The sequence below is a fragment of the Battus philenor genome, unplaced genomic scaffold (assembly GCF_028537555.1).
Source record: "Battus philenor isolate CCGP_79_NKW_IND1 unplaced genomic scaffold, ilBatPhil1.0.hap1 SCAF_23, whole genome shotgun sequence".
Lineage (NCBI taxonomy): Eukaryota > Metazoa > Arthropoda > Insecta > Lepidoptera > Papilionidae > Battus > Battus philenor.
The window spans coordinates 12,254,895-12,267,591 of NW_027181686.1; the positions used below are offsets into that span (position 1 = coordinate 12,254,895).

The 12,697-nt window shown below is 33.6% G+C and overlaps 1 protein-coding gene across 1 annotated transcript in view; it reads left to right on the plus strand.

The window, feature by feature from the left end:
• Positions 1-6,290, plus strand: part of LOC137924241 (ceramide synthase 5-like) — a 38,274-nt gene extending 31,984 nt beyond the window's left edge. Inside the window, exons 5-8 of the mRNA XM_068767620.1 lie at positions 612-730; positions 2,260-2,404; positions 5,426-5,517; positions 6,103-6,290. Of these exons, the coding sequence (XP_068623721.1) occupies positions 612-730; positions 2,260-2,404; positions 5,426-5,517; positions 6,103-6,112 (366 nt within the window). The 3' untranslated portion in view covers positions 6,113-6,290. The remainder of the gene's footprint in view (positions 1-611; positions 731-2,259; positions 2,405-5,425; positions 5,518-6,102) is intronic.
• Positions 6,291-12,697: the final 6,407 nt, after the last annotated feature.

Consider the following 12,697-nt stretch of genomic DNA (forward strand, 5'->3'; position numbering starts at 1 on the left):
CGCGCGAAGTTCATAGAGAACTTTCATACGCGCGAAGTTCATAGCGAACTGTCATACGCGCGAAGTTCATAGAGAACTTTCATACGCGCGAAGTTCGTAGCGAACTGTCATACGCGCGAAGTTCATAGCGAACTGTCATACGCGCGAAGTTCATAGAGAACTTTCATACGCGCGAAGTTCATAGCGAACTGTCATACGCGCGAAGTTCATAGAGAACTTTCATACGCGCGAAGTTCGTAGCGAACTGTCATACGCGCAAAGTTCATAGAGAACTTTCATACGCGCGAAGTTCATAGAGAACTTTCATACGCGCGAAGTTCGTAGCGAACTGTCATACGCGCAAAGTTCATAGAGAACTTTCATACGCGCGAAGTTCATAGCGAAATTAAAAATTAACAGTAATATACGCGTAGTTACATTTTTCAATGTGTTCGCCAAAAAAGTTTGTGTAATGTGTAATGTTTAATTTCCTAAATTTTTATTCTTAAGAACCTGACGAAACAGAAAGTTGTTCTCAGGTTATGGCTTCACCAAGGGAAAGACAGATTCGTTTATATATTTGTAGATATCACTACTAAACTTACAATTCGATGTTTTTTTTTTAATTTCAGGCTGCTAAGGCCGCAAAGTACGCGAGTTACCAAAAATTGTGCGACACCCTGTTTGCAGTGTTTACGGTGGTGTGGATAATAACAAGGCTGGGGATATATCCCTTCTACATTATATGGGGGTAAGTCAACTTGAAGGCTTCTTATTCAGATATCACAAGCATGCGAGTAACACAGAAGGTTATGCCATGCAGTGAATGTCCATCGGCTTAAAAAGAAGAAGAAGTAGGATTCATCAATTCAACCGTGTAAAGGATTTTCTAAGTGTTAAGAGACCATAGATTTCAAATAGGACCGGTAAGAAGCAACCTGCATCTAGTGTCGTTCACACTGCGCGTCAGTCCACATTGTGGGTTGATGTCTTCTCCATTTCCTTCTAAGTACTTACTCATCACGATATCTCTGGAACCATATGGCTTAGAGATTTTAAATTCTGTAGGAATATTCCTTACTCTAAGTAAAGATAAGCTAAGAATGGAATTTAAAAATTCTACTCTTTAATGGGGGTAGAATTGGAATCGAAATTACACCGAGACAAAATTTATATTTCTCTCGGAGAGAGTTTATTGAGTTTATTGGGCTGCAGTTTTAGTACCATGAAAGCCATTCTGCCTGGACCCAGTATAGTACAAACGTTGGAATAAACCCTATCTTGCGAATGTGCAGTTCTTATAGCAAAATACTTGAAACTTGTCTGCTATCAATATCTCTATCGGCTCTTATAGAGTATTTAAAAACTATCTTCCTAATTCACTGGATCCATAACATATTTGTAAGCACTTTAAGAAGAAACATTTTGAGATTAAAAGCTCTTGGTGTCTAAGATGGTAAGACAGATGTTTCCTTTTACCATCGCTTTTCTTTTCGTGGTTCTTAATATTGTCACAAATAAAGGAAAACACATAACAGAATCATTAATATGGCAACTTTTAATGTATTTTTAACTTAGGTGCTGGTGTACATATAAACAAATTGCTAGTTATTTTACAGTAGATTTTGATGTTTTTTTTTCTCTACCTTAGAGAAGAAGTGACATAAAAGGATATCAGTATTATCGCACCGGTTGACGCGGATTGGGTAGACCCTCCTCCCAACACTAGGTGGAACGACGATATAGTTAAAGTCAGGAAGTAGGGACGCGTTTATGTTTAAAAACTTTATTAAGAAAAGGACCAATATTAAGCCACTTCCGCACATGCAGTGGTAGTCGTGCAACAAAGTGCACCGCCCACCAGCTCGCTGATAAATGCGTATGCGGCAAAAAATGCGAATTACACAACCGCCACCGCTAATTCACTCAACACGTGTTTCACCTCTCCACGGGGCATCTTCAGGAGTTATGTTACACCGATTAGTGCCAAACACAGAGATTCTGTATATTTATCAGCGGAAGTACCTATATATTGGTCCTTTTCTTACTTAGGACGGACTTCCGCAAGGTAACGCCTGATTCCATTAAATATTTAAAAACTTTATCACGTGTTTAATCCTTGTCGCACACTGTATGAAATATAAAAAGAAAAATCCAATTATAAATCTATAAGTGATTGGTTTACTTATGTCTTCATTAGCTCCAATCTAATCACCTCTGACTTGTCAAATCAAGTGTATCATGCCAACGAGTTCAAAACAAACTGCTCGTCTATTCCAGCACTTCGATCCGGGCGCCGATGCTGTACCCAATGTTCCCGGCTTACTACATATTCAACACTCTCCTGTGCTTACTCCTGGTGTTGCATATGGTGTGGACCTGGCTAATCCTGCAGATTGCGTACAAAGCCATCACCGCTGGACAGGTATGATAATCACATTCCACTTATTTCGTTCTGAGTGTTAGCGATTATTATGTCATATTATTAAAGAGGGTAGTCTTGCAATTATTATTGTAGAATATTCATAAAAATTGTCACGTTTGTAATAGAGGGCGTTAGTGTCGTAGAGACACTGTTCAACGATTTTGGTAAAAATCACATTCCACTTATTTCGTTCTGTGTGTTAGCGATTATTATGTCTTATTATTAAAGAGGGTAGTCTTGCAATTATTATTGTAGAATATTCATAAAAATTGTCACGTTTGTAATAGAGGGCGTTAGTGTCGTAGAGACACTGTTCAACGATTTTGGTAAAAATCACATTCCACTTATTTCGTTCCGTGTGTTAGCGATTATTATGTCATATTATTAAAGAGGGTAGTCTTGCAATTATTATTGTAGAATATTCATAAAAATTGTCAAAGCTTGTAGAAGAGGGCGTTAGTGTCGTAGAGACACTGTTCAACGATTTTGGTAAAAATCACATTCCACTTATTTCGTTCCGTGTGTTAGCGATTATTATGTCATATTATTAAAGAGGGTAGTCTTGCAATTATTATTGTAGAATATTCATAAAAATTGTCAAAGCTTGTAGAAGAGGGCGTTAGTGTCGTAGAGACACTGTTCAACGATTTTGGTAAAAATCAAATTCCACTTATTTCGTTCCGTGTGTTAGCGATTATTATGTCATATTATTAAAGAGGGTAGTCTTGCAATTATTATTGTAGAATATTCATAAAAATTGTCAAAGCTTGTAGAAGAGGGCGTTAGTGTCGTAGAGACACTGTTCAACGATTTTGGTAAAAATCACATTCCACTTCTTTCGTTCCGTGTGTTAGCGATTATTATGTCATATTATTAAAGAGGGTAGTCTTGCAATTATTATTGTAGAATATTCATAAAAATTGTTAAAGCTTGTAGAAGAGGGCGTTAGTGTCGTAGAGACACTGTTCAACGATTTTGGTAAAAATCACATTCCACTTATTTCGTTCCGTGTGTTAGCGATTATTATGTCATATTATTAAAGAGGGTAGTCTTGCAATTATTATTGTAGAATATTCATAAAAATTGTCAAAGCTTGTAGAAGAGGGCGTTAGTGTCGTAGAGACACTGTTCAACGATTTTGGTAAAAATCAAATTCCACTTATTTCGTTCTGTGTGTTAGCGATTATTATGTCATATTATTAAAGAGGGTAGTCTTGCAATTATTATTGTAGAATATTCATAAAAATTGTCAAAGCTTGTAGAAGAGGGCGTTAGTGTCGTAGAGACACTGTTCAACGATTTTGGTAAAAATCACATTCCACTTATTTCGTTCCGTGTGTTAGCAATTATTATGTCATATTATTAAAGAGGGTAGTCTTGCAATTATTATTGTAGAATATTCATAAAAATTGTCAAAGCTTGTAGAAGAGGGCGTTAGTGTCGTAGAGACACTGTTCAACGATTTTGGTAAAAATCAAATTCCACTTATTTCGTTCCGTGTGTTAGCAATTATTATGTCATATTATTAAAGAGGGTAGTCTTGCAATTATTATTGTAGAATATTCATAAAAATTGTCAAAGCTTGTAGAAGAGGGCGTTAGTGTCGTAGAGACACTGTTCAACGATTTTGGTAAAAATCAAATTCCACTTATTTCGTTCTGTGTGTTAGCAATTATTATGTCATATTATTAAAGAGGGTAGTCTTGCAATTATTATTGTAGAATATTCATAAAAATTGTCAAAGCTTGTAGAAGAGGGCGTTAGTGTCGTAGAGACACTGTTCAACGATTTTGGTAAAAATCACATTCCACTTATTTCGTTCTGTGTGTTAGTAATTACTATATCATATTATTAAAGAGGGTAGTCTTGCAATTATTATTGTAGGGTATTCATAAAATTTTTACGCTTATAGAAGAGGGCGTTAGTGTCGTAGAGACACAGTTCAACGATTTTGTTAAAAACCTGAGTGGGTTTTGAATTTGATATAAATAATACTGTTGTATGTTGATCCGTATACCCACAAATATATATTATTTTTATTATAATATACAAAGGAGGTTATAGCTCTTTAACAAACCTTTATGAATTTTTTCTTTCAATATAAAGTTGATGTAAAACTTTTGAAGTGATGATTGTATAGCTTGTCAGCAAAAATCCTTGGAATCTATTACACACATATTTCCAATCACCCTGTATAAAGTGATCACTCTGAAATATGTTAACAAGGTTCAATATCTTCAGGCTGTACAAAGTCTGCAAGGATGGATAGTAAACTGTAATTGAGTTTTATATGTAGTATTATTGTTACAAAGCACGAGTTACAGAACCCTCTAAACAATAAACACTGAACCCTAGGATCAAGAACATGCGTGACCTTGAAAATCCTTACCGAGTACTATCTCGAACTTACTAGAACATTATTCGTAGTATAAATAGGTGTACTACCCATGTCGACAGTTCAGTGTTGTATTCGAGTTATAAGATTAAGATCTACGATCAGTGATACAACGTGACTATTTGTCAAGTTATTTGGACAGTGATTTCATGAGCGATTTGGAAGCGAAGTTTGGACTAGGCGAAAGTATACTTTGTGTTAAAGTAGGGTGACCATATGATTTGTAAATAAAGGACTCCTTATGAACCAGTGGTGATACATTTCGAGTCAGAACCCTCAGTACGTAACATTATCATGATATTATTATTTTTAATACCATTGATGCAATTGAGCTATACCTTCATCCCCTTTAACCCTTTCCACTCCAAGGCTGTTATGTAGCATCGATAAAATTTAATTGAATTATAGTATCTTGCGATTCTAGAATATGTTTCATTCATTCATTCATGATTCAAACATTTTAGTAACAAAAATCTTTTCTGTTTTAAAATTTTCCGCAAAATAAAGTATTACACCATGTCGAGTATCGCTCGACAGTGGAGCTTGTGGAACAAAATCAGTGTCGAGTGACACTCGACATTGGAGTGGATGTGGAGTTCACTGTATTTTACCATCTTCGGTTCCAGCTGGACGGTGACATTAGGAGTTCCAGCTCGGAGATCAGCGACAGCTCCCATCAATCCAACCACAGCACGCCCAACCGAGCCAACCATAAAAAGTGAGTTTTACAACGTACACCACGGACATAAATCTTGAAGAGATTTAAGAAAACCTTTAAATGAATCCATCATCATTATTCCAGCCGTATGTCCACTTTTGGACATGGGTTATGATGATATTATTGTTGAACTCTGTATTTATTGAAATCAATGTTGATGATACTGGAAGTGTAAAACTGGCAGGTTATAAAAACAAATATTTAAATTTGAAAATAGAACTCAAAAATTCTTTCTAAGGATGTTATATTATTTGGTAATTTATTTTCACAAAATGGCGTTAAAAAAAAACGTTTAAATTTCATTATGGATTTAAGAGGTCCACCGCTGGATGTAGAATTCCCACATAGATTTTGAAATAAGGTTCTTTGTGAAGGTTTGAATTAAGCCTTTCAAGACGGGCGTAAAGTCATCAAGGACTTTTAATAAATATCCTAGATGCAATAGTTGAAACAATTTTGTACAATGTATAAAAATTATCACCGAAAAATGATTACAAAAGATGATATTGATTAATAAATGATGTAATATTTATGATGAAGCCGCATAACCTTTTCATGGTATAACCAATAAAATTTGTTTTCCAGGGATATATAGGCACCGGTGTGGTGTGACAAGCGGAGCCTGTTCCCGGACAGTCCTGGCATCAGCGAATCCTCGTGAAGAACCGTCGTCGCATCGCCCACGACCCGTAAAGCGAATTATACAATCTAATCCCTGCTATATATACACAACATTACTCCTTTTGAAGTCATCTGTAATTTTTACTTTACGTATATTAGTATAAAGTTCATTTTTGAATGCACCACTATATTCTTATTTAAATAAAGATTTAATTTGTAAATAGAATAATCGAATGCATATTCAAATTTTATGCGTTAAAAAAGTATGGATGTGGCTTGTTTATCTCAGAATATTAAAACATCTAAAATATTATTAGTGGTATTATACAGGGTGATTGGTAATGGGTGTAAAAGATCTATAATGTCGTTATTTAATTTATAAATCCTATACAAAAATCAGTTTCAGAAATATTAAATTAAGCAGTGAGAATTTAATAACAATAAATGTTTTCATATAGTCAAAGCGATCACTTCATAGAGGATGATGGTCTTTTTAGCTTTTTGCTAATGAGCTATATATTCACTACAAGCTTATATATACTTATAACCAATCATCCTGTATATGTATATTTTTGTTGAAATTCCAGGATCATGAAAATATACAGAAGCATTATCAATCGCCAGATTCAGTGATTTTTACAATATAAAAGCGATTTCCATACTAAGCTAACACATAAATTTGACTTAAATATGCAACTGGTTGTAACTTGAAGTACATTGCATATATATGTGTATTATAATGTTTTGTATATATAGCAATGATTCCACTAGTAACACCAATAAATAGTTTTAATCAAAACATATATATCACGGGGCATAATATGTGGGACATATTTCTAATATATATAAATGGAGCTATACATATATAAGGCTACTGGAATAAGCATAGCAATATTCCAGTTTTTGGACGGTCATAATTTCGACAATTAAGGATACCTTTTGGTACGAATTTATGGTTTTTTTTCTGGTATTTCCCTTCTGAGTACTATCTTACAATTGTATGTTTTAATTATTTTCTCTGTGGAAATCATTCTTTATGTACAGTATGTTAAATATTTAATATAGCATATTTGACAAAACAACGTGACTTACAGAACACCATTTATATAAGCCATTATCAAAGATCGGATTACCTGATGCATGTTTGGTTAGGAAAGTATGGCGGCGGCTTCCTCGTTCCGTGATTCATTATTATATCAGCTGATAAAATCCAACTGAAAAGACTTTACCAGTAATCGCCACGATAACCGATCTTGACTATGTCGTAAGTCCACTTGTGGGGTATCTCCAAGCCGCGTTCAGTTTCTGGTGATTAAAAGAGATATAAGAGATATTTATACAATACCTACCGAGATCTTTTCATATAAATATCATTTAGGCTGGGTTTTTAAGTGGAGACCAAAGACCAGCGAGCGCAGTGTGGGAAGTTCACTTAGTTGGTGGTAAGACCAATAAGACCATTTTTAGTGAACGTCTCTGGTGAAGGCCTATAATGAATATGTCTCTGGCCAGTGCACAAGCAGTGTGATGGTAGGTCGCGAGTTCGATTCCCTGGATATAATCTTACATAATTCACACTTGATTTTCCATCCTACTCATCCATTTAAATTCTGGACTTTTTATAAAAAAAACGTGATCCATACTAAGCCAACGCTTCCGCTGTATAAATATGCATCTGGTATCTGATCCCTGTCTAAATTATTAACAATTATAACTATTTTGGAATGGCGCGCGATTGTATAGTGTTAAAAAATTAATTGAATTCGATTAAAATTATAAATTTGATATCAAATAAAGAAAACGTAATGACATCTTTGTTGGAATTAATGTTAGAGTAGTATTCTACCGTCCAATAGTTGAACAGGGCGTATCGGAATGCTATACGTGTATTGAATGATAGCCCAAAAAAGAGGTTCACTTGTGGGAACTGGGCTTATTTAGTCTGAAACCTGTGTCTAAGTGACCTAAGAGTTCAAAGGTCTTACAATCTATATAGCATCTTAAGTAGCGGCCCAAGTAAAGGACCCTAAGGTAGGCTTCGATTTGCTATATAAGTAACGCCCTCTGTGCCTTCCGTTCGGAAACTATACGGTGTTAAGAGAATTAAAAAAAAAATCGGTAAATTCGTTTCTAAATATTTTGTGACCATAAGATTTCATTTTATATTAATTTCTTTGTGAGATTTAATTAAAATTAATTAGTCAAAGTATAGGAAATCGCGCGCCATTTTCTTTTACTCGCTATACGGGGATTTATAGATTAGGTTTCATAGGAAAAATATAGCCTATTTACATCTAAAACACATTCGGCCTATATACGAAGTAACGTAGTTTTAAAAAGTTTTTAATTATTAAAGCAATATCAGGAGAGCGAGATAATTAAAAAACATGTGAGATAATTAATAATATAAATTATTTTTTAATTGATTTCGACAACGACAAGTTCAAATTTAAAAAATTAAAAATATGTTCACTTGTCAAATGTAAATTTTCCCGCCATTTCTACTTGAGGTTATGTCACGATGACATACAGTCCGAAGAGTTAATTATTTTATTTTATTTTGATCAAATTACTTGCGCTTAATTATTAAAGAGGCTTTTACTTATAATTTTATATTAATATTTACCAAAAAAAAATATCTTATGCTAATTTACCAAATAAATGTACAATACCCGGCGATAAATATTGCACTTCAATCTTTGGAAAGAGACAATCGTCTAATTTCGACTTCGTAGAGCGTTATCTCTGTTGCACTTAATACAAACAGTGTGTGTGACAGAGATAGTCTCTTCCCAAAGGTCGATGTACAATATTTATCGCCGGGTACTGGATAACCTAAGTTCTATTACGTAATTTTTTTTTTGAATATGGAACATAAATGAAAGAGTTTTTAAAATTTTTGTCTATTTCAGTATTATTTTTAAGGGAATTTGATTAGTTTTAATTCTTTTTAATTTTATTTTGTGTTGCTTTATTTTTAAATGTTGATTATTTAATTGGGAGATACATGACGTCACAATTTTTTTTTAAATTATAATTGATTTATTTAATTGATTAACTCAAAATGTAGGCCACATTTTGAGTTATAACTATTATATATAAATTATTTATCTGTGCTTCATATATTATGATTATGTTTACCATTTTTATTACCAAAATTCATGACTTAATCTATCTTTTTTTTAATTTTTGTGTGTAAAAATGTTAGTACTTTAAAATGTTTAGCTACAAATTAGTTCCTTTATCTATTAATTAAAAAAATTAATATGGCATTTATTAAGGCAAAAGAGGTCATAGTTCCGATCGTTTTGGGACCACGTAGTCGGTTTTAGATTAATTTGTTAAGATTTCGCTGTCAAAATTAACTATAGGTTATCTTTTTTTTTAATGTAGACAACTCTATTCACCGAACAAAGTTAATATAGCGCTCTTTCAGTCACGCATTTGTAAGCATGTGAAAGAGACAGATGAAGAAATATGAAGATGCGTTTACATATGGATAATTTTGTAAAAGGTACTCGTTGATCTAAATGAAAATTTCTCTTTATCTGACTCAGTTTGAAGTTCTCACATTAAAAATATTTTTATCAGTTGCTAATACTTATGTTACAAAAAGCATTCATTTTTATAAACACTTCAATCAAATTAGGAAGAATGTTCACGAGAACGCATCCGAACTGTACAATTGACAGATGTAGAATGACATAATATTCACATGTAAACACTTTTTATCTCATTATCAATGAGAACAGTTGCGCATTTTTTTGTATTATCTTAGTCCGGTGAATATAGTACTGTTACCTGGCTACCATTATATCGTGTAACATATATTTGACAACAGATTATGTTCTGGCTGTATGTCATAGTTGCCTTTGTCTAACAAATTTTGAATTTTTTAAATAGATTCGTTTCGTAAAATCTTTTTAAATCTTTCGTAAATATTTATATTAACCAATTGAGTGATTTAATTATTGTTATTTATTTAATAGCATTTATTTTGTTCAAAAAGTTTTCAGCGCAATGTATATATCGGAAGGTAACGCCATGTACGTATATATAGCAAATTTTTTTGTGCGGAAAACAACAAAGCAACAAAAAAAACAAAAAAAAGCAACAAAGACTGCGTACGGTAGCTTATATAAAAGTTGTAAGATCATAAACCAAATATTAGAAAAAAAAATAACGAAAAGAGCATATTACGAAGTACATTTAAATGGCCTGGATTTTGAAACGTCTGTGTGCTACCGAAACAGCAGTACCGCGCTATAGGTATGCGCAAGGCGAGACGGAGGAGGAAGTATCGGCCTCGTCCATTTACTCCCCCCGCCTCGCCCCGCTTTCCCAAGGCGCGGTACAGCGGTTTCGGTAGCACTATAACATTAATAGATACTAGATAGGACAATTTTTAATTATTAATTAGTACATATGGCACATTAGTGCGTAATAAAGTTACAATTCGTTATAGGTTAGGTATTTAGTTATTATAATTGGTCGGTAGAGTAAGTGATGTGCTTGAATGCAATTTTTGCATGCCGCACCTTGCTATAAGAATAGTCTGGAATAATTTATATCTGTGGCGATGGATATAATAAAATTCTGTATAATAATTGTGGCCGCGTAGATATATATTATGTTATCTGTCTGAATAAGAGGAAATCTAAGTATCCCGCCATTTTGGTTGTCAAATTTGACATTTGCGAAATGTCACAAGTTTATAAAAATCAGTAATTTTTTTTTAATTTCAAATTCAGCCAGGATTGTTTCGAGAAATTTCATAATATACTCTGTCTATCATATGATGACATAGGAAAATATTTTTTGTTAACTACATCTGGCTTCAATTTTAAATTTAAACAATAGATGGATATATCTTTTATTATCGTCGAGTTTAGTTTAATATATGTTGAAATGATGACTCATATATGATAACAAAATTTGTAAGAAATTGAATGGAACTGTATATTATATAAAATATATATAAACCAAATCATTTAGAAGTTGTGCTATCTTCTATGTTTGAAGATGAAGGTCTTGTACCAATGTGTGTTGCCGGTGATGATATACAGATCTGAGACATGGTCACTCACGATGGGCGTCATAAGGTTCGAGGTTATCCAGAGAGCAATGGAGAGGGCTCAAAGATAAGATCCGCAGAGGAACCAAGACCACCTTTGTAGCTCGAAGAATTGCTCGTCTGAAGTAGTAGGCAGTAGGAAAGGCACATCGCAACCACCAGAAGCCGATAGACGCGTTCCCACTATGTGGACCAACGACATTGTTATGGTCGCTGGAAGTCGCTGAATGTGGGCAGAGCAGGTTAGGCCTATACCTTGCAGTGGGCGTCCATCTTGAAAAGAAAAATTGAATATAGAGTATATCAAACTTTCTCGAAAAATCAATAACGTTTTTTAGCGGCAACAGATAATATATATATATATATATATATATGTATATATTTATATATATTACGTAAACTTAATGCAGTCACTTTGTAAACTTTCATATTTGATAATGCAAAAGACGAAGTTAGTGTTTCGTAGTTCATCCCCGCACAAGTTACATAATCTATCAGGAGGTTTATTCCCAGCAGTGGGAACCCTAATTTTTCATTATTAAATCACACGAATCGAAACGAAATGTTTAAATGCTTTCAAAGTTTACCTCTTATTTGGACACTCTGTATAATATAAAATTCATATCAAATTTAAACACACTGTACATTTATATATAGCACACTATATATAAGTAATAATTTATATGCAAAAGAATACACCCAAAGACGCTTTATAGTGTATAGGTATAGATCAAATATACATATTTAGTTTCATATTTAATTTGAATTTGTTTAATAATGTTAAAGTAAATAATTTAAGGGTCCGTGGACACACTTGGAACTTTTCGAGACCTCCGCCTATGAATGTGTTTAAAATACCAAAGAAAATATGAAACGATTTAGCTTTATTTCCAAAGAAATCAAAAATCCTTTGTAACGTAGATATGTATTTTTTAAAAGTTCGCGACCTTTAACATCGCGATCTTAAAGTTCGATCGTGTATCAGCTGCTTAACAGTTTAATACAAATTCGTATTTCGATCACTGATGACATTTTTAACACATTAAACGCCGTGCGGGGTATATACGACCCCCGCTGCACTTTCAGTTCAGGCCATTTGCAGTTCTCGTTGAAAAACAAATGATTCTTAAACAAATGAATTGCAGGCTCGAATATAGATAACTTCACGTCACGCATGCGTACGTAATGCATATTAAAATTTATAACTTATTACCGCTAATTATAGCTTTGCGGTATTGAAAAAGTGATAAGCATACGTCTTGAATGACTTTTTAAATTTTAAAAGTGTGGGTCGGATACGCTCCACGCGGCATTAATGGAAAATCTTCAAAAATTGCCGCGGCACGGGACGTGTTAAAAATCGCACATGTGCTGCCATCTATTATAAAGTGTTACATTTAGATATAATTGTGTGAAATTTCTCCGTTGAATATTTTGTGCCTTCTCGATAATTCGGTGTTCATTATTAATTAATATAAAAGTTTA